Here is a 23,926-nt window from a genome sequence, read left to right as displayed (position 1 = left end):
TTATGTGCAGCAAAGGCATTGACAGATCTCCAGGAAATTTCATAGATTTTTGTTCATTATTTTACTGTTATAATTATTTCTATCATCTCTGTTTTTAAAAGAAAATTTGTGATTTTCTGGGTTTTCTCTGAGAAATCTCAAATACAGTTTTGGGTGACTTTTTATTTTATTTCTTCTATATTTAGGATCCAATTTTGAGAAGACAAAATCAAAAAAGTTGTCAGAGGAGATTTTGGCACTTGGTTAAGATAGGTGCCTGAGAACTAATATTTAATAAACTCTTTCATCAATGGGACAAAATAAAGTTTATTTTCTAAATTCTGTTCACTACACTTTCCCACATTCTAATTAGAACAAACTGACCTGGTTCTCTTTCAGGGGTTTTACCCGTTGAAGCCATTTTTATAATACTGAGATGTTATTTATAACACACTGTGTGTTTATATTATTATCTTCAAGTGAATCAATAAAGTATTTGTAAATTAAATAAAATAATAAAAGTATTTTTGTAAATTTATATTTCACTTCCCAATATAATAAATACCAATAGTTTCTTAACCCATGTAAACAAAAGCTCTCTGGAGTCCTCAGTAAGTCCTAGAGTCCTTTGGACTAGAGACTAAAAAGCCTGAGAACTACTGCAAACTGCTGCTTCCAGACACATCTACCCTTGGAAAACAAAAGTACACACAGAGTTGTGTTTCTCCGTCACAGTTGTTCCACGTATAGTCTCATTACTCATATCTTTCAGCCAAGTAACTATAACTAACTTCTGTTTCACAGAGAACACTGGGGTAGTGGATAATTTAGAACTGTATGGCATACACAAGCAATTTAGTAGACTTGCAAAGTCATGAAATCACATATTACAACTTTCTACTGCCACACACATCTCTTCTATGACTCCTTAACGTGGCAAAAATGAATATGCTCATTAACATGACCAAAGCTGTAACCTTCAGAAGCAAAATTATATAAACTTGAAATTATACTTAATGATTAATGTTTCAGTATTCTATCTTACTTAAAAATTATCTGTGTCTAATAATATCCATTAATTCAATTTAATATAAATTCAGAGTGGCAGGGACATACATACCTTACCAAATGTAAAATAGCTAGCTAGTGGGAAGCAGCCGCATAAGGTAGAAAGTAACACACCATTGTAAAGCAATTTTACTCCACTAAAGATGTTTAAAAAAAAATAATATAAATTCAAGCTTTTACCTTAGAAATTATCTACTACAAAACATAAATACTACAGAACATAATTATGGTTGAAATAAATGTTTGTCAGAATAATGGTTGAATTTAATTGAATAGTTTTCATTTTCATAGTTTTTAATAATATGTAGGAGTAATATTAGCTTATTTGATCAGTAAACCTGTATAATTTTAGGAAAAGCAAGCCCAAGTGGAATAAAATATATGCTTCTGTTATACCTAATACTGATAAAGATATAGCTGTTTTATTAAGCCAAAATTATTAAGCTAGTATTGTTTACCAAAGATTTACTCTTATTAATGTGAACTTGGATTCTTAAAATGTTTCTTAGTTTTAGCAAGAAGAATTTTATTTAAGTTTAGTACGTTTAAAGCATTAGAAGTTCAAACAACAAGGTCCTACTGTTTCGCACAGGGAATTATTAATATAGTCAATAAACTGTGATTAAACCATAATGGAAAAGAATATGAAAAAGAATATATATGTATAACTGAGTCACTTTGCTGTACAGCAGAAATTAACACAACACTGTAAATCAACTATACCTCAATAAAATTTTAAAAAATAAAGTATTAGAAGTTCGATTTCCTATTCTGGTAATTTTAGCAATACTGAATTTATGTAAGAGCTTGTTTATCTCTGTAAGTCAATCAGAACAGAGCTTCTTTAATTTAAGAGTCTTTATACTATCATTTTTTAGTATCCTCTGGAGAAAGAAAGAAATTTCACACAGAGTAAGAGGTAAAGGCCTTTCTGAGTTTGACACATAGGTACAGAGAGAGCTTATAACTTCAGATCTATAACTTTGGCACAGATCAAGTAAACACAGAAACATAAAATCTCACTGGTCCAAATGTCGAAGAGGTACTCTCCTTCCCAGTGGGTATGTAATTTTTAATTGATTTGAGCTAAAAAATAGAGAAATAAATTTTTAATAAGAGTCTGACAAACCAGTTTCTCTATCCTTTCACCTGGTTGAGTAGATCTCTATTATCCATTTACAGAGATCATCAGATTGTCAAACTATAAAACCAAACTTCTTACCATTGCTCTTACTAATGGGAAAATAACTTATCAGTAGTAACTAAACCAACGACAAAAAAATAAAACATAAAGTTAGTGGAGAGGGGAAAGAAAGCTAGAGAAACAGAGAACCAGCAAATTTTAAGTTCTATTGGTGAGTGGGATTCACCTCTGGGAGCCAGGAAAAGACATGCCTGGGCTTAAGCTATTAAGGAGGTACACTTCACTGGCAACTCCATTTAACTAGCTCTGTCAGATGAATCCATCTCAGTGGGCAACCTTCAAACTGGTAAAAAAATAAATTTTTATATAAGGGAAAATCATGATTTTCATACAAATATAAAATGAACATGTGTCAAAGACATATTTAACTCATTCATTAACAAGGGAACCAATAAAACATTACAACTGACTCAAAGATGAATTCAAACAACACATACTTGGGTGTTCCCTGGCTGTCCAGTGGTTAGGACTCTGGGCTTTAACTGCCGAGGGCCCGCATGGCATAGCCATAAACAAAAACAAAAACAACACACACATGTAAGTATAGGTGATCAGCCATGTTGAAATGAAATACTAAATACTTATCAGTATCCACAGGGAAATCTCTTGTATTACACTGGACAAAATTTATTTATTGTAGGTTTTCTACAATTTACAGAGTTTGTAAAATAGCTCAAAGACAATGGAAAGCACAGGCCCCCATAGAATCAGATAACTCAGAAGGTCGTTAGACAGGGCACCTAACAATCTTTCTTGTCTATTTCAAAGTCTTTCACTGAGAACAATCCAGGCAGAAGCCCTTTCCAGCCCTTGTCCTCTTTGCCAACTTGGGCACAACATCAGAAAGCCCCTAATCTTTCAACCTTCCAACTAGAACTTTATAGGTTCGTGGAGCAAGGATGGGGGAAAGAATTTGTCTTCACCTATGTTTGCATCACTAGCTGGATGAGGCCTTTCCTTGCTGCCTCACTTTCCTCCAGGCTTCTTGTGATCACCGTGAAGCCAATCATTGCACAGTGGAGGTGGAGTCTTAAGACATCAGGCAAAGGGGTATCTGTTGGTATAGTTACCCAGAGTGACTTAGTAAGCTCCAGTTCCCTGAGCCTGATCACCAGAATTCTCCCAGAGGGCCACAAGCTCAGACCAAAGCAGGCCCCTGCTGCCTTGACAGAAGCCAAGCTTTGTCCCCTATCCACAACAGTCAGTGTTGGCTAGGTAGAAATCATCATTTGTCAGGTGATAAAATAAAGACTGAATTCTATTTAAGAGAGGCAATTTAGGAGTACCAACTTATAATATATGAAAGGCTTGTTTTATGAAAGTAAAATAATTGAGGTTGAGAATCACAATTGGAAAAATGTAAGAAAGTCAACATTTATTGTGCTTCTGCATTTGATACGTTGCCTCTTTTAATTGTATATTGCGTGTGTGTCTGTCCACAGTTTTGCTGGACCTCAGTGTGCTTTTTACTAAACTCAGTTTCCAAAAGGAATCATCTGGGTTTTATGAGTTGTTTTATTAACCACATAAAATTTTAAAGTTTTCTTAAGGTCAGTTGGTTACCATAGGCTAGTTCTTGGCACTCTTTTTAGGTAAGACTTCTGTTTTTTCATCTGTAAATTTAGTAGAAGGTTATGGTTCAAAGAAAAAAAATTCAAAATGCTACTGTGATATTAATCAGAACAAAGTCCTTTTTACTTTGACTTTGGGCACTGTACAATATGCTTTATTAAACATCAGGATTTAGATTGATCTTCAGAACACCTTTACAGAAAGGAAATCACAGCCTTGAAGCTGATAATAGAACAGTTGCAAAAAGCACGAAACAGCTGCTCTATTTAGCTATTTACACTTTTCATATTAGTAACCTTACTTCTGATAAAGCTTTTTCATTAGTATTCTCAGCAGAAACAACTGACATATCTTTCTTGACCTCACCATGCTTAGAACAAAAACTTAAAAGAGGACCAATCTTCTTGAAACCATGTTTTTCCAGATCATCTGCTTGTCAAACATAGCAGAATATGGTTTTGAAACAGTGGAAACATAACTGCTCTCTTAGGTCTGCTTGTCTTCCACCAGCATTTGTCTTACTCAGTTGTGTCACTTGTTCAAGAGTAGAAGCTACTCTTCAGAACTAACTCAGGTTAGCTCATTGCTGTTCTAGGAAGCAGAATGCCAGTGAAAGATAATGAATGTCCTCCTTTAAAGCTCCTTCATTTTCTTCTTATTTGTTGCATAATAAGTTATATCAGATTACGCATTTGCTTCTGAATTTTGGTTATCCTTTTAGATAGTGTCTTTTCATCCACTATTTCCTTTGAAAGGCCCCTGAAAAATATCCCAATTTCTCACCAGTAAGATTTCATTTTCAACATAGGAATACCATGCAAAGTGACAACTGTGACTTTTGTTCAGCTCTAATACTTAACTTCTTTTGTCAGGAAGTGAACTGATGCTGGCTTCTCTTTGTCTTATTCCAAGTTGGGGCATGAGATTTTCCCTGCATTAGAAGGTTGTTGAGACCTGAAGCCTGGGAAGGTAAGATGCCAGCATGAATATTGTCCGTTTAGAACTGTGGTTTAATTGAGTGTCTGGTGATTTAAGAGCGTAAGTCTTTCCATTTGTTCCTGGATTTATGGTCTTGATGTCCTTTAAGTTTTACCAAAACATGTGAAAAATGTCTACAATTGGAAGGCCCATTTATAATTTATCATTTATAAATTCTAAATATAGCTTTATATTTACTGAAATTATTACTTAAAAGAAAGGAAGAACTGACCTATACCAGTTTTTATGTATAAATAAATCTTTGTATATACAAATATACGTGTATTTTTTACACCAAGGATCATAACAAAATAGAATACAAAAAATATATATATATTTTCTGCTTGTAGTTTTACTTTTCCTCCCTGATCATTTTTTTAAAACATATATATACCTTATCTGTCAAGAGCAGTTTGGGATTTCCTCCCTGATTTTTTTTTTTTTTTCCCTTGAGGAAAGCAAAATAGGGTGAGAATTGAGATCATTATTTTTCTAACATGGAGGAAGACAACATTTAAGAAACATTTTTTAATCACAAAATTTTCCCCAAGTACTCTGGTGAACCCGGCAGCATTCTATGGGTGTCTCTCCCAAAAAGCCTTAATCGGAAAAGAATAGCCAATGCATGGATTCAGTAATGAAGGTTGTGTTTTAAACTACTGCTGCTCATCATTTGTTTACATGCTTCCTTCATTCACTGTGCTTTAGCTAGTTTCAGTAAGTAAAATATTTCACATTTTCACAGTGATTTACTTAAGCAAAAAAAATTATAACCCTTCACAATAAAATTATAACAATACCGTACATAATGACAAATATGAATTATTCGCTATGTAGGATGTTTTATTCATTTATATACAGATATAGTCTGTAGTCCATTTCAGCACATGAATTATCTTGTTCATAGTCAATCTTGGAAGAACCTAATAGATTTTACTTTTTTACTAGACTTAGATTATACTTACACACTTGAAGCATACTAGTTATTGGTTTTAATTGGTGCTAATATCATATCAATATTAAAACTTTTTCAAGATCGAATATTAGCTAAGTATCTCTAGGTACTATTAAGAATCTAATAAATGCTTAGTGAAGTTACATTTATGGCACTTAGCTAATAAAAGAGTCAGTCTTCCCTGAATTCTTGGCTTCTAAAAATCTAGTAGGAGTTTCATAGGATGTTGGCATGTTTGTGTATTGTTATCTAGCCCTGGAATGCGAAAGGGATTTAAGCCCATGTGGTTAATTTGTGTTTCTTGAACAATCTAATAGTTTTATTTTATTTTGGTTTTGTTACCATTTTTCATGGGTTTCAGATTGAACTTTGATTACTACAGAGTAGGAATCAAACTTGGAAGTCAATTTTGGCATATGCCAATATTATACTTTTTCTTTCCAGGATAGGTTAGCCCAAGTGAAGTGGCATTGACGTTGAATCACTATTTGGTTAGTGGACTCTTATAAAGTTGTTTATTGTTTCTGAAAAATATTTAATAATAATAACACATTTATTGATCTCCATGCTCTTAACTTTTTCTGGCTGTAATTTTTCTTGAGCATTTTATTAGCTACTTTAATTTCAGTTTCACTTGCATAGTGTGTTTCAATGTTCAAGTCACTTTTAGACATTATTTGATTCTGACAATAGCCCTATGAAATAGCAAAAGCAGGTGTTATTTTGATTTTTACAGTGTCTTAGAGAGTTTGAGTGGCTTGCCCAAGGTCACACAGCCAACAATCATAAGAGTGGGATCAAGAAATCAGTTTTTTCTAGCTCATAGTCCAATACTCTTTCTTGAAGCTAAATGGCACTGTTTGTTTACATGATTAAAAACTTGGTTCTTACAACTTACCTGGAATGCTATAGAATCTAATGAGTTTATTTCATGTCCAGTGTACTAAACATAGCTTCTGGGTTTAAGGACAAGATTGTTGGTGGTATTCAGCCAGAAAACCAGCACCCTATGACTTGGATTCTGAGTTTTGGAATTTCTCACCTAGTTGAGCATTTGTACCTGTTCCAGCATTCATCTTTCAGTTCCAGGAGAATGTGTGTGACCCTAGTGCTTGGTATTCACCTCATTAGGTGGAACAACTGTTTGCTACTTGGCAGTCTGTGCAGAAGTGATGTCCGGAAATAATTTAGCAAGAAAGTTACATAAAGACTGAAGGCTACTTTGTTCTGCATGAAATGGTGGTACAAATGCCTCACCTTCTGTTTTGCTTCATCTAGTACTACCGTTTAGTTATCTGTCTAAATCTTCTTAATTCACCCTTATTTATCCTTAAAGGAGCTGACTTTGCCTAAAGTTTGATATTTGTGTCATAACTTGGTCATAACATTTTCATAAATGAGCTTGAGCTTTAAAAGTGGAATCCTTGGGCTTCCCTGGTGGCGCAGTGGTTGAGAGTCCGCCTGCCGATGCAGGGGACATGGGTTCGTGCCCCGGTCTGGGAAGATCCCACATGCCGCGGAGCAGCTGGGCCCATGAGCCATGGCCACTGAGCCTGCGCGTCCGGAGCCTGTGCTCCACAACGGGAGAGGCCACAGCAGTGACAGGCCCGCGTACCGCAGGAAAAAAAAAAAAAAAGTGGAATCCTTGTACATACTCATTGGTAGGCTGTGTTTAGTTTTTTGTATGATAAATATCTGAAATTTTTAAATTAATTTTTAGGTTAGCTATTTCTACTTCTTAGATAACAGCATAATATTTAAATTTCTTTGCTTTTCTCTAAATTCTGATTTGACTAGTTAAATAATAACAAGATGTGTTTATTCTTCACTTTGCTTTATTTAAAGATACCATCAGCTTTTGACTTTCCCACAAGAGCATGTGTTTGCTTGGCCCTGCTGTAAGACAATAGAACAACACTGTAGTGTTGATTGTTTTCCTTTATATGCCTTTTTTGTTTGTTTGCTTATAGCCTGATCTGACCACTCAGCTTATATTTATACCATTCTCTTGACTCCTTCCAGCTCAAAGTAAACACATAGGGTTAGTTACATCAGCTAGTTTGTCATCTTTTTCCTTGAAGTTCAATCTTACCTAAACTTGAACAGCCTTGAGTAATGAGTTTATAGCATTTTAAAAAAGAAATCTTCCTTATAAAGAAGAATTATACTGTTTCAATTCAGAATTTATTTCTTTAGAGTTCTAGCTATATTCAGTTGCAAACTGAACCCCATTTTAATATCATTTCAAAACCTGAGAGTTATTTTAAAACGACGACAGTAACTTTTCCAGTGGCTAAATCTTTTCTTTAAAAACCTTCGGAAGTCATAAATAATTACTACTTACTGAATTCTGGTTTTGAAAAATTTAGAACTTTTTTCTTTTTTTTTTTACTGTGTGGAATGCCCCTTTCCTTCTTTGGTTATTTTGTGATGACATATGTATTGATTTTTTTGGTAGTCTCTATATTAACTTTCTAGGCCTGTGTGTGTCTGTGTGTGTGTGTCTCTGTGCGTTATTTATTCCCTTTTTTGGAAGTGGGATGTGGGGCTAGAGGAGAAAGAAACAAATTATTTTCATTTAATCTTTTTTCTCCTCATACTTATTTAACTGACTTGATCTTTGGAAAAAATAAGTATTTTTTATTTAGACGTTAGGTAATTGTGTTTTGTAAAGTATTTTACTTGCATTTCAGTTTGCCACTCATATTCAGTCCTTTCTTTTCCTTTCTATGTTTCCTCAACTCCATCTTTACAGTATTTTGAGAGAATCAAAACTGCTTCTTTGCTCAAACTGTCACCCCTCCCCCCTCAGTGGAGGCCGTAACCAATAACACCACTGCCTCACCATGGGTAGGGCTTGAGGTTCATAAAACATCTTTCATATGCTCATTTAAGTAAAATCGATCCCTTGTGCTATAACTTGATATTCTTTTCTCTTATTTATTTGTATACTGCTTTATTAGCCTATTGCGTTAGTTGCCAAGCTTTGTTAGTAATCAGTTCAGCATGTAACTTTCTAGGACTGCATCCTTGTTAGACTTGGGTGGGAGAAAAGAAGATAACATTTGTAAATACTCCCTAAACTGGAAAGAGGTGAGGAGGAGAATTAATTTAGTAGAACAGATATTTCTATTTTGGGTAATACTAGCTTAAAGAATATATATATACACATATATGTACACACACATTTTTTTTATGCAAAATTATTGCTAAGTGTAGTTTACTCCAGTGGTCCCCAACCTTTTTGGCACCAGGGACCAGTTTCGTGGAAGACAGTTTTACCACGGAGCCGGTGGGGAAGGGGGATGGTTCAGGCGGTAATGTGAGCGATGGGGAGCAGCAAATGAAGCTTCGCTTGCTGGCCCGCTGCAGACCGGTACTGGTCCATGGCCCGGAGGTTGGGGACCCCTGGTTTACTCTGTAACTTCATGGGTTGCTTTATAAACAAACATTAGTATATATTAAAATACTATTCTTTATTTTAACTGCAACTATGAAATAATGAAATTGATCTGGTGCCAAACTCATTAGTTCATATCAATCTCTAGTTTTATAATCTCTGAACATATTAACAGGGAAAAAGGAACTGACTGATATTACCAAAGATTATGGTTCTCTCTATGGTCACATAGTTTTAAAGAGCTGAAAGTAATTGGCTTTAAAATATTTGGCTGGCAAATGAAAATACCACAGAATCTCTAGAAAAGGAAAGTAATAAGGTAAGGAGTAGAACTACCGGATACTAAAGCATATTATAAAGCAACAGTATTGAAGCAATATGGAAGAAGCCCAAGATTAGATGTATAGATCATTGAAGAATAAAGAAATGCTGTTACTTATACAAGTTTGACATACATTAAAGGAGGCACTGTTAAACAGTAGGAAAGGGAATGATTATTTAATAAATGGGGTTGGAATAACTAGTTAGCAATGTCAAGGAAAAATATACTTAGAACCACATCTATACCAGAAATAACAAAATAAATTTCAGATAAACTTAAGTGTGGATAATTACATATTGAAAATCTAAAAGATAAAAGGACTGAATATTCTATAATTTCTCTGGAATTTCTAAACAATTTGAAAACTGGAAAAGGAAGATAGCAAAGATTAGACTGCACATGCTAATTTGTTTTATTATAACTGTAGCTCTGTGAGCATTATAGGAAAGCATGCCTATTCTATGTTCACAATCTGAAAATTAGTCTTATTTTTTTTTCATACCAGCTGGAAACCTTATGCTTTCTATACTAGTTAATGGAACAGAGAATGCAGTTCTTTATCTAAAATTTTATTCTGTAGATGCATTGAAAATTATACAGGAGCTCGTTGTGAAGAGGTTTTTCTCCCAAGCTCCAGCATCCAAACTAAAAGTGACCTGTTTGCAGCTTTCGTGGCATTGGCTGTTCTTCTAGGAACTCTTATCATTGGAGCCCTCTACTTCCTTTGCAGGTAACCAAAATAAAAACATGCTTTTGGAAAGAAAAAGTAATGCAAAAAGTAGTTATCCTACTAACTAATCAATATGCCCTTTAGCTCTAGATTATTTTTCCAGATTGTTTTTCTGTTTAGAGTTATTTCTCTAATAGAGTTACTGTTATTAAATTTTATTATTTATTTATTTTTGTTATTAAATTAATAAGTCATTTTTGAAAGGATCTTAAGCAGTCTCTATTTATTCTCTGTTACTGTCATCATCATTATTTACCTTGACTTTTCTAAACTAGTAAGGTAGATCCACATTCACTAAAGTCATCCTGCCAAAAACACCTAAATATTTGGACTAGGTCTATTTAAAACAGATTTTGTGAAAGAAAAGAAACAATTTATGCAACACGCTGTAAATACAAATTTAAGACATAGTTAATATCTAGGATCAGCTCTTTATTTAGTGCCTACTATGTGCTAGACACTTTATGCTGATAAGCATAAAGAATATAATAGTGAAGAAAATAGACATGTTCCCTAACTTCATAGAGATTTAAATCAATTTGGAGAGACAGATGAATTGGCAGGCAATTAATTTGAGAAGACTAGTAACTCATAAGACCAAAGGAAAATTTATTCACATGAAACAACGCTTTGCACTGAAGATTACTTTCATTCATTAGTTTTGGTCTTCAGCTTTTTCTGAATTTTTGTGAAAATAAGTGAATATAGAATTTATTAAATGTAGGAGTTATCTGGTATCATAACTCTCATTATTAATTTTTATTAAATGCACACTGTATGCTGTCATAGATATTTGTGCAAATGGAAAATGGAGCTGAGGGTAGTCATAAAAGAGATACAGTGGGCTTGAGAAATTTATATTCTAAGAAAAGTAACATATGTAAAATTATATTTCATAAAATCCTCAATTCTGAATTACTTTACACCATGGAGTAAATAAAAATTGGAGATTGTGCTTTTAAAATATGTGGTATTGGTATTACATATTTTATTCTAAAATATATTATTTAGGCAATCTAATATGTTTTATCTCTCATAATTTTAGCATCTTACTACAGATACAAAAATTTAAATACAAGCTCATTGTGTCAGATTATATTTCCCAAAGATAGCCACAACAATATCTCTCATTCCCACATGCTCTTCTGCAGTGTGACCTTGCCACTCCTACATCAAGAGGAAGAGTTTATTTCTCTAAATCTTTGAATCTGGGCAGGCATTCAGTCTGCTTTGACCACAGAATATTGTGGAAATGGTGCTGTTCTAGTTAAGGACATAGCCCTTAAATGGCCTGGCAGCTTCCATATCCTGTCACTCATACTTCCGCTGCTCTTTCACACAATCAGCTACCATGTTGTGAGAACAGAGAACCAGCCTCAGCTGATCTCTCAGCCGACAGCCAGTGTCAACTACCACCATTTGAATAAGCCACCTCAGACATCCAGCTCAATTGAACCTTTAGTTGATCCAGATTTAGCTGCCAGTTGACTGCAACCACAGAGATCCCAAGCAAAAACTGCCCAGCTGTCAACCCACAGAAAACCATAAATTGTTTTAATCCACTAAATTCAGGTTGATTTGTTATACTGTTATAGATAACCAGAACACCCATGTTTGGAATTAGGTGTACTCTTGACTTTAAATCATGTTTGGAAAAAGAATGAATAATGATTTATTATTTTATTCTATCCCTCTAAATATTTTGTTGGTCTGATATGCTAAGGAGAAGACCAACTGACTAATTCCCTCATTAATCACTCTAGTGCCAGGTTGGAAATATAGCATTTCATGTGTTATTGATTGCATAATAAATACTTTTGTAATATCAATCAGGATAGGCTAGGTAATTATCAACCCTAACAGTTTAGTGGCTTAAAAAATAAGACTGTTTCCCATTCATAGCGTATAATTATTATCATTTGGCAGACCGGCTTTTATAATCATAGTCACTTAAAATCTCAAACTGATGGAGCAACCACCATCCTGAATGCTGTGGGTTGCTCTGCCAGAGGGTTTCATATTTGAGTTGAAATGATCTGTCTGGCCATGATTCATTGGCCAGAATGAGCTGCATGGTCCTACTTAATTACAAGGGGTACCAGGAAATGCAATTCTACCATATGCCTGTAAGGTAGAGAGCTAGAAATACATGTCTTACATAATGACCAAAGGATTTATTAGGAAATCTAATATTCATTCCACTGGGAATTGTTAAGAGGCATTTTTTTTATTCCATAGAGCTTTAACATTGCTGTAATTGTCTAAAAATGAAACTCCTGTGCAAACCCATTGAGTTTGTGCCATGGTATGTTGTACCCCACAGGTGCTTAATGACACAGAGTTTCAGAGGAGACCTTCTAGAACACAGTAACTCTGCAAGCTTGAGCCAGAATTTAGCAATATTGCTAGTATGAGCAGGCTAAACAATACCTTTTTGGTAGAAAGTATAGATAAAAGAAAAATGAAAGTACAGTTGACCCTTGAACAACACAGGTTTGAACTGCATGGGTTCACATATATGCAAATTTTTTTCAATAACTACTACAGTACTACATAATCCATGGTTGGTTGAATCCCTGGATGTGCAATCATGGATATGGAGGGCCAACTGTAAAAGGTATATGTGGATTTTCAACTGTGTGGTGGTGGTCAGCACCCCTAACTGCTGCATTGTTCAAGGGTCAACTGTATATAAGAACAAGAAAGGACAAAAGGAACCTCCAATCACAAATATTATCTGGTTTGCATCCCGATGCAGTCTGAACGTCTAGGGAAAAAAAGCTAGGAATGTTGAATAATCCAGGCTGGCTGGATTAATCCAGGTGGTTGACAGAAACAAATGCAAATTAATTCTTGAAGAACCCACTTTCATCCTTTACCTTAAAAAGTATCTCACAGTATAACAAGATTACCAAACATATAAGAAAAGAAGCACCATGAGTTAGAACCCACAGAAACAACTGATAGTAAAATCAGATATTCAAAATGTTTATTTTTTGGAAGACTCAGATACGTAATATAAAATACATATATTTAATATATACCAAGAAATAAATGAGAGGCTTGTAAATAAGCAAATTTGACAAAGACCAAAACAGAACTGTAATGCCTAAAATATAATAATTGTAATTTTTTAAAAGCCAATACATGTCTTAGTTCAATAAAATTTTTTAACCAAGAATATGTTTTTAATAGCAAATTAGACACAATAAAAGATTTAATGAAGTGAAAGATATAGATAAGAAATTACCCAGAAGGTAATTCTGAGAGGAAAGGAAATGGAAAACGTTATAGAGAAGTCAAGAAAAAGGGAGACCGGAGAGAAAGTACCTAGAAATGTATGATAGAAGAGAGAAGGGGGGCAAAGGCAGTATTTGAAAAGGTAATGGCTGAGACCTTTGCAGAACTGATGAAAGTCAACCACAGATTCTAGAAGTCCAACAGATTTCAAGCAGGATAAACCTATGGGCACAGACCAGTAAAACTGTAGGGTGCTCAAAGAGAAGATTGCAAAAATGTTACAAAAGAATGACAGATTATCTTTAAAAATGCAGCAGTTTTACTGAAAGCTGGCTGCTCAGTAGGAAAGAAGCAAAACCAGAAGACAGAGCAAGCAATCATATTTTCAGTATCCACTGAAAATAACCATCAACCCCAAATTTCTATATCACAGAAAACATCTTTCAGGAATGAGGGTAAAATGAACATACTTTTATTTATTTATTTATTTTAATTTTATTTATTTTTGGCCGCATTGGGTCTTTGTTGCTGCCCGTGGGCTTTCTCTAGTTGTGGTGAGTGGGGGCTACTCTTCGTTGTGGTGCATGGGTTTCTTACTGAGGTGGCTTCTCTTGTTGCCAAGCACGGGCTCTAGACACACAGGCTTCAGTAGTTGTGGCACGGGGGCCCTAGAGCGTGTGGGCTTCAGTAGTTGCAGTGCATGGGCTCAGTAGTTGCAGCACACAGGCTCTAGGGCACATGGGCTTCAGTAGTTGTGGCACGCGGGCTCAGTAGTTGTGGCTCGCGGGCTCTAGAGCTCAGGCTCAGTAGTTGTGGTGCATGGGCTTAGTTGCTCCATGGCATGTGGGGTCTTCCTGGACCAGGGATTGAACCCATGTCCCCTGCATTGGAAGGCATATTCTCAACCATTGGACCACCAGGGAAGTCTCAAAGATACTTTTAGATAAGCAAAACTTGTAAGAGTTTGTCCTCTCATATTTTCAAGCAGAAGGAAATATATTGAGATGCAAGAAAGAAGAAAGATCAGAGAAAGTCATTATGTGAATGAATCAAAACAAATATTGTATAAATTTTAATAATAGTACTATACTATGTCTTTGAAAAGAGGGAATTAAAACACATGATGGCAGGACTTCTCTGGTGGCGCAGTGATTAAGAATCCACCTGCCAATGCAGGGGACACTGGTTCAAGCCCTGGTCTGGGAAGATCTCACGTGCCGTGGAGCAACTAAGCCCGTGCGCCACAACTACTAAGCCCGCTCTCTATAGCCCACTAGCCACAACTACTGAGCTCACGTGCCACAACTACTGAAGCCTGTGCTCCGTAGAGCCCATGCTCTGCAACAAGAGAAGCCACCACAATGAGAAAGAAGCCCATGCACTGCAACAAAGAGTAGCCCCCACTCACTGCAAGTAGAGAAAGCCCACATGCAGCAACAAAGACCCAATGCAGCCAAAAATAAATAAATAAATAAATTTTAAAAAAGAAACACATGATGGCGATAGCAAGTAAGTTGAAAGGATTGTAATTAACATATACTAAAGGTTTTTAAATGGGAGGAGGATAATATATAGGTTAATGTGAGACCTTGATATATTAGGAATGAACATGTCTAGGGTGACAATTGAAGAAAAAAATCAAAACACATAATTTACAACTTAGAGGAAGGACAAAAAGGAATAAAAAATAATCAATTGATTAAACATAAAGAAAAATAGAGAAAAAAGGATAAATAGAAAGTATGATATAACATGGTAGATTTAAATCTAAATATATCAGTAATTATTTTAAATATAATTGTACTAAAGATTCCAGGTAAAAAACAAAGATTGTCATAATACACCTATATTTTAAAATCTAAATTCTAGGTGCTAAGTCCTTCCAGATAAGGATACAAAAAGATTAGGAGTAAAAAGGTCATATAACTATCAGACAAAATAAATGTTATGGTAAAAGATTTAGTTCACTAGGAGGATTTAACAATTTAAAAATGTATGTGCTCTTATAAGCAAAATCTTAAAAAGTATAAATCAAAATTTGAAATACAAAGGAGAAATAAGCAAAACCACCATCACAGTTAAATTTTAATGTATGAGTCTCAGAAATTTATAAGAAAGGAGATAAAAATCAGTAAGACTTTATAAGATTTTAGCAATGTAATTAACACATTTGATCTAGACTTATTCTAGAACACAGTACAAAATTCTTTACAAACTCATACAGAATATTTATGAATATTATTCTGTGCTGGGCAGTAAAACAGTTTTCAACACATTTCAAAGGTTTGATGTTACACCACATGCTCAGTCTTTAGTGTGATTAAGAGGAAAGTCAGGGACAAGAATAACTATCAAAGACCTTCACATGTGGAAATTAAGAAATACATGTCTGTATAATTCATGGATCAAAGAGCTCACAATGGAAATTGGGAAGGATTTTGACTGGCACTATAATGAAAATACTGTATAACAAATCTGAGAGATGCAAATAAACCAGCAGAGGAAAACTTATAGCCCTAAATGCTTATATGAGAAAAGAAGAAAGCCTGGAAATAAGCTAAGCATTCATCTCACTAAGTTAGAAAAAGAATAGCAAAATAAATGCCAGGAAACTAGAAGGAAGTAAAACTAAAGAGTAGGAGTTTAAGATAATAAATGTACAATAGGTGTAATAGAGAGGAACAACAAAGACAAAATTTGGTTCTATAAAAAGATTAATAATATTGACAAATCTCTTTCAAAGAAACGGGGGGAAGGCACAAATGAATAATATTAGGAATGAATAAAGATATAATAACTCAGGTGCCACAGACATTAAAAAGATCAAATAACCTACACATATCCTCCCATATACTTTAAATCATCTCTGAACACCTAATACAATGTAAATGGTAGGTAAATAGTTGTAAATATGATATAAATACTATGTAAATAGTTGTCAGCATTAGGCAAATTCAAGTTTTGCTCTTTGGAGCTTTCTGTATTCTTTTTTTCCTTTTTCAAATATTTTCGATTTGAGATTGTTTGAATCCACGAATGCAGAACCCTCTGATACAGCAGGTCGACTGTACAACAGAAATGGTTTACAGTGCAGTGGGGAAATAACGGACTTTCCAATAAATAGTCTTGGCATTACTGTTTATCCACATGGAAGAAAGTAAAGTTGGATCTTTGCCTCAAAGCATACCTCAAAATCAGTACAGGTAGATTAAAGACCTAAATGTGAAATGCAAAATGAAAACTCTCAGAAGAACATTTAAAGAATGTCTTTGTGCCCTTGGGGGTAGGGATAGATTTCTGTAACAAGATTCAAGAAGCACAAATTGTAAAACAAATGGCAGATAAATTTGACTAAACTTCTAGTTATCAAAAGACACTATTGAAAAAAAAGCCTATCTACAAAGTGGGAGAAGAGGTTTGCAACATGTGAAAATACATGCATCGTGAACTCCTACAAATCAAGAAAATAGTAAACCTGTAGACAAATGGGAAAAATTAAAAAAACTTATAAAAGATGAAGAAAATTCCATAAAATAAACATGAAAAGATGCTCCATCTTCTTAGTCAGGAAACTGCAAATTCAGCCTGCAATTATCTCGCCCATAAGATTGGCAAAACTTTTTTTAAAAACCCAAACAATATAAAATGTGAGATTTTAGAGTTTGAAACAGTTTTGAACACTTTTGATTCAGTTTGCAAATGTCTTGTAAAGTTAAAAAACTATATGTGCTGCAACCAAGCAGTTTCACTTCTGAAATTCCTTTAAGCTGAGGGCCTTTTGAAATTTAATAAGTAATTAATGCCATATTTGAATGAGGTCCAAAATGATAACCCACTAATGCTGAACTCCAGGCTAGAATCAGTTGTGTTTCATGAGGAGGAATCAGTATATTTTTACAAAACACTTTCATTTTGCTATGGTAAAAGTGGTTTTGAATTAATTTTTATTCATGTAAGGTAATATTTTAGGTACTGACTTATTGAAAAAAACTGAAAGGAAGTGTACATTCCAAAATCTCATTTAATATTAAAAATAGTTGTTTTTGTTTTTGTTTTGCGGTACGCAGGCCTCTCACTGTTGTGGCCTCTCCCATTGCGGAGCACAGGCTCCGGACGCACAGGCTCAGCGGCCATGGCTCACGGGCCCAGCCACTCCGCGGCACGTGGCATCTCCCCGAACCAGGGCACGATCCCGTGTCCCCTGCATCAGCAGGTGGACTCTCAACCACTGTGCCACGAGGGAAGCCCCAAAAGTAGTTTTTTAAAACTCTGTCATGACACCTGAATACAATTAGAACCTATATTAATTGACACGATGACCAAAAAGATTGATGAACTGAAACCTTATAAAAGTGCAAATGAGTTTTTCAATAGTTGACTAAAGCCACCCCATGTCACATAAGGGTCCCAACTAATAATTAAAACTAGCCACTTGAAGAAGAGCACAAAAACTTTACACTAAAATACAACAGTTCTGCTGTCTTAAAGGAGGAAGACTAAGTGGCATCATCAGCATCGGAGGTCCCCACAGATGACCTGCCTGGCCTGGTGGATTTGTTAAATAATGGGGCATGGTTTGAGGGAAGCTCTGGCAGTTTCAGAGAGTTGTGGAAAGGAAAATGTACCTCCACATATTCAACTTTAAACTTTCTTTCCGGTTTTCCACTTACCCATTTTCCATTTGTGTGTTTCTTTCCTCTTTACTGTCAGGAAGGGCCACCTTCAGAGGGCCAGTTCGATCCAGTATGATATCAGCCTGGTAGAGACAAGCAGTACCAGTGTCCACCACAGTGAGTAAATTCAAAATGAAGTGCTTATTTTAAAGCCCTAGATTAGATGGTGGTTGTTGCATGGGATTTGGATCTATCCAAAAAATGGTTGACCCCAAATTTTTTTCTGTGGGTTTTTCATGTGAAGATGAATTTCTTACTAGCTGTATGACACAAGTCACCTTTTTACCCCAAAGAAAACCATGTTATCTCAATATGTGAAATTACGATGTTAGCTATAATGCGTTACATAGATTACTGTAAGGGACTGATCTCTCCAGAAGTAATCTGAAGTGGGCTGGTCGACAGGGAGGAGGAGGAGGATTTTTACCTACAAGTATAGGCAAATCTTTGGGAAGCTTGTAGGTCAGTTCATGTTTTAAAAGTATTGTGAGACTTCTGCTTCTGACCAAGATGGAGTAATAGGGCCTGGATTTACCTACTACTTGAAAAATTTAAAAATGGACATTATACATTAAGCAATGGTTTTCAAGACATTGGACGACAGGAAACAAAGGATCGTGATCCCTGAGAGATGGGAAACAGTTGAGATGAGCCAATGATTGCCTCAGATTATTGCCTTGAAGGAGTTTCCAGGCTGTGGCACAGGGGTTTGGGGGGATGCCCAGGCTGAGCTTGGTTGATTCCCTGAATTGAGAAGATGAAGCTGAGAGTCCAGAAACATCAATGTGGCTATAATTCACTGAATGGAGTACTGGAAAAGAGAGAGCTGCAAAGAGAGAGAATTTCAGAGATCTTCAGTTCAAGTATTCAGCTGAGTAATAATCAGCACATATATAGTAGGAAAATACTTGAGGTTAGGGTAAGAATTACCTGACAGGATTAGAGGTACCCAGTACTCACACAAGGCTGGGAAAAGTGCCTGTTCCCAATAATAAGGCTAAAAATCCTAAATATTCATTGGGTAGTAGGTAGAGTACACAGAAGAGTGTTTCCCCAGTAGTGGGGAATAATTAGCCCTAGATTGAGCACTGCTCCAGTCCTGCCTAACAAACCTTAAAAGCAAGAACTGAAAGAATCAAGTTGTTTCCAAATAACTGCATCCGAGATCAAAGCTCAATAATACAAAAAAAAAAAAAATCCAGTACCCAACAGGTAAAATTCACATATCTAACATCCAATCAAAAATTACAAACCTGTTAGTTTAACATATGAAAATCAGTCAATGTGATACACCACGTTAATAGAGTGAAAGATAAAAACCACATCATCGGGCTTCCCTGGTGGCGCAGTGGTTGAGAGTCCGCCTGCCGATGCAGGGGATGTGGGTTCGCGCCCCGGTCTGGGAGGATCCCACATGCTGCAGAGCGGCTGGGCCCGTGAGCCATGGCTGCTGAGCCTGTGCGTCCAGAGCCTGTGCTGCACGACAGGAGAGGCCACAAGAGACCCATGTACCGAAAAAAAAAAAAAACACATCATCACAGTAGATGCAGAAAAAGCATTTAACAAAGTTTGACATCCATTTATGATAAAAACTCTCAACAAAATAGGTATAAAAAGATACTTCCTCAACACAGTAAAGGCCATTTATGAAAATCCCACAGCTAACATCATTATCAATGGGGAAAAACTGTAAGGTTTTTCTCTAAGATTCAGTATAAGGCAAGGATGCCCATTCTCACAAGTTCTATTCAACATAGTACTGGAAGTACTAGCAAGAGCAATCAGACAAAGAAAAGAAGAGAAAGGAAAAAACATCCTGATATGAAAGGAAGAAGTTAAATTATCTCTGTTTGCAGATGACATGATCATATATGTAGAAAACCCTAAACACTCATTAATAAACTGTTAGAACAAATAAATGAATTCAGTAAAGTTGCAGGATACAAAAATCAGTTGCATTTCTCTACACAGTGATCTATACAAAAAGGAAATCAAGAAAACAATCCTATCCTCAGTAGCGTCAAAATGAGTAAAATACTTAGGAATAAATTTAACCAAGGAGGTGAAAGATCTGTACAATGAAAACCATACAATTCCAATAGCATTTTTCACAGAAATAGAAAAAACAATCATAAAATTTGTATGAAACCACAAAAGACTCTGAATAGCCAAAGCAATCTTGCAGAAGAGGAGAGTTGGAGGCAACATACTTCCTGGTTTCAAATTATATTACAAAGCTACAGTAATCAAGGCAGTATGGTACTGGCATAAAAAGAAACACATAGATAATGGAACAGAATTGAGGAAACCAGAAATGAATCCCATCATGTACAGTCAATGAATTTTTGACAAGGGTGCCAAGAATACACAAAGGATAGCCTTCTCAATAAATGGTGTTGGGAAAATTGGATATCCACATAGAAAAGAATGAAATTGGACCACTATAGTGCATCATACACAAATATCAACTCAGAATGAATTAAATACTTACATGCAGGACCTGAACCATAAAACTCCTAGAAGGAAATATAGGAAAAAAGCTCCTTGGCATTTGCAATGATTTTTTGGATATGACACCAAAAGCTCAGGCAACAAAAGCAAAAATAAACAAGAGGGACTACATCAAACTAAAAATCTTCACACAGCAAAAGAAATAATCAACAAAATGAGAATGCAACCTAAGGAATGGGAGAAAATATTTGCAAGCATATATCAGAAAAGGGGTTAAAACCCACAATAAATAAGGAACTTATACAACTCAATAGCAAAAAAACCAACCAACCCAATTTTAAAATGGGCCTCTCCAGCATGCTAAGCTCATTCTTTCTTTGCGTTCTCAGAGAAATGTATGTGGAATGCCTTTTTACTGCTATAATTCTAAATATATGAAATATTAAAATAACTGTTTATAAAGCAGTCAAACGGGATTTTAAGTGTAGAATTTCTTATGAGTTAATCACAAGTTTTATTTTTTAAACCTTAAGTTCAAGTAAGATTCCTCTCTCTTCTTACTGAGTGTCATAGGACCAATTACATCTTAATATATAAGCCCATGAAGGAGACAAAAAATTTCCCAGAGTTTCCAGAAATTAGTTTTTTCCTTTGTGTGTGTGACCAAAAAGGAGGAGAGGAGCAAAGGACCTGAATGGACATTTTTCCAAAGAAGATATACAAATAGCTAACAAGTATATGAAAGGTATTCACTATCATTAATCATCAGGGAAATGCAAATCAAAACCACAATGAAATATTACCTCATGACTATTATCAAAAAGATAAGTGTTGGCAAGGATGTTGGAAAAAAAGGAAACTTTGTACACTGTTGGTGGGAATGTAAATTGGTTAAGCCATTATAGAAAATGTTATGGGGCTTCCCTGGTGGCGCAGTGGTTGAGAGTCCGCCTGCCGATGCAGGGGACAAGGGTTCGTGCCCCGGTCTGGGAAGATCTCACATGCCACGGAGCGGCTGTGAGCCGTGAGCCGTGGCTGCTGAGCCTTCGCCTCCAGAGCCTGTGCCCCGAAATGGGAGAGGCCATAACAGTGAGAGGCCCACACACCGCAAAAAAAAAAAAAAAAAAAAAAGTTATGGAGGCTCCTCAAAAAATTAAAAATAGGACTACCGTATAATCCAGCAATCCCTCTTCTGGGTATATACCCAAAGGAAATGAAATCAGTACCTCAAGGAGATAGCTGTGCTCCCATGTTTATTGTAGCATTATTTACAATAGCCAAGATATGAAAACAACCTGTGTCCATCAGTGGATGAACGGATAAGGAAATGGTGGTATATACAATGAAATATTACTCAGCCTTTGAAAAGGAGATCCTGCCATTTGCAACAACATGAATGGACCTGCAGGACAGTATGCTAGGTGAAATAAGCCAGACAAAGAAAGAAAAATACTTCATGACCTCGTTTATATGTTTTTTTTAATCTTTTTTTTTTGGCCACACTGCCTGGCATGCAGCATCTTAGTTCCCTGACCAGGGATTGGACCCGCGCCCCCTGCAGTGGAAGTGCAGAGTCCTAACCACTGGACCACCAGGGAAGTCCCACATACGTTTTACCTACAAAAAGTTACACAGAAGCAGAGAGTAGAAGAAAGGTGGTTATGGGGGTAAGGAAGTGGGAGAAGTGGGGAGACGCTGGTCAAAAGGTTGCAAAGTTGCGGTTATGTAGGGATGAATAAATGAAGAGATCTAAAGTACAACATGATGACTGTAGTTACTAATACTATATTGTATACTGGGAATTTGTTAACATGTATATTTCATGTATATGTAAAAAAGTAAAATTGAGTAGTGGAAATCACCCAAGCTGAACAGAAAAAAGAAGAAAAGATTTTTAAATCAGGATAGTTTGAGACCTTTGGGACAACATCAAGAGTACTAACATCCACATTATAGAGGTCTCAGAAATTGAGAAGAGAGAGAGAAAGGGGCAGAGAATTTATTTGAAGAAATAATAGTTGAAAACTTCCCTAACCTAGGAAAGGAAACACATCCAGGTCCAGGAAGCACAGAGAGTCCCAAACAAGATGAACCCAAAGAGGTCCACACCAAGACACATTGTAATTAAAAATGGCAAAAAATTAAAGGTTAAGAGAGAATCTTAAAAGCAGTGAGGGAAAAACAACTAGTGATGTACAAAGGAACTCATAACACTGTCAGCTGACTTCTCAGCAGAAACTTTGCGGGTCAGAAGGGAACAGCACAGTATGTTCAGTGTGAGGAAAGGAAAAAACCTACAACCAAGAATACTCTACCCAGGAAGGAGAGAGAAAGAGTTTTTCAGACAAGCCAAAGCTGAGAGTTCAGCACCAGTAAACTGGCTTTACAAGAAATGTTAAAGGGATTTATATAAGCAGAAAAGAAGAAACCACAGCTAGAAATATAAAAATTACAAAAGGAAGAATCTATAAAAACAGACTCATAGATGCAGAGAACAAATGGGTGGTTGCCAGAAAGGAGGGATGGTGGACAAAATAGGTGAAGGGCATTAAGAGGTACAAACCTCCAGTTATATAATAAAGTCATGGGGATGTAACATACAGCATAAAGAATATGATCAATAATATTATAACTTTGTATGAGACAGATGATTACTAGACTTATTATTTCATAATGTATGCAGATGTCAAATCATTATGTAGGACACCTGAAACTAACATAATATTGTACATCAACTATATTTCAATTTAAAAAAAAGAAAAGAAGAAATAAATAGTATAGCTACTGTGGAAAACAGTTTAGCAGTTTCTTAAAGAGTTAAACATAAATTTATCTTAATATCCAGCAATCCCATCCCTAGATAACAACCCACAATAAATGAAAACATATGTCTACACAAAGACTTGAATGTCCACAGTGGCAATATTGATAATAAACCCAAAGTGGAAATAATCTAAATATTCATCAACTAGATATGGTATGTCCATAAAATGGAATACTATTCAGCCATAAAAAGGGACAAAGTATTGATACACTCCGTAACATGGATAAATCTTTATGCTAAGTGATACCAGCCACAAAAGACCACAAATTGCATGCTTGCATTTATATTAAGGTTAATGCTATAACATGGATGAACCTTGAAGATACTATGCAAGTGGTTGCCTAGGGTTGAGTTTGGAATGGGAAGTGACTGCAAAAAAATTAAACATAGAATCACTATATGATCCAGCAATTCCACTTCAGGGCATATACATAAGAGAATCCAAGCCAGGAGCTCAAATAGTTATTTGTATACCACTGTTCATAGAAGCATTATTCACAATAGCCAAAAGATGGAAACCACCCAAATGT

General features: G+C 35.6%; 1 protein-coding gene across 10 annotated transcripts in view; it reads left to right on the top strand.

The window, feature by feature from the left end:
- Positions 1 to 23,926, top strand: part of NRG4 (neuregulin 4) — a 133,756-nt gene that overhangs the window by 95,260 nt on the left and 14,570 nt on the right. For 9 of the 10 annotated variants that reach the window (XM_070044872.1, XM_070044871.1, XM_070044866.1 and 6 more), the window contains one exon: positions 10,059 to 10,208. In XM_070044872.1, coding sequence (XP_069900973.1) covers positions 10,059 to 10,208 — 150 coding nt within the window. Of the gene's footprint in view, positions 1 to 10,058; positions 10,209 to 18,158; positions 18,239 to 23,926 lie in introns of all 10 variants that reach the window. The other variant, XM_070044873.1, reaches the window with a different exon arrangement.

Source organism: Globicephala melas, chromosome 2, assembly GCF_963455315.2.
Source record: "Globicephala melas chromosome 2, mGloMel1.2, whole genome shotgun sequence".
Taxonomy (NCBI): Eukaryota; Metazoa; Chordata; class Mammalia; order Artiodactyla; family Delphinidae; genus Globicephala; species Globicephala melas.
Note: the sequence above shows the minus strand (reverse complement) of the source record. Positions and strands in the feature narration are given on the sequence as shown.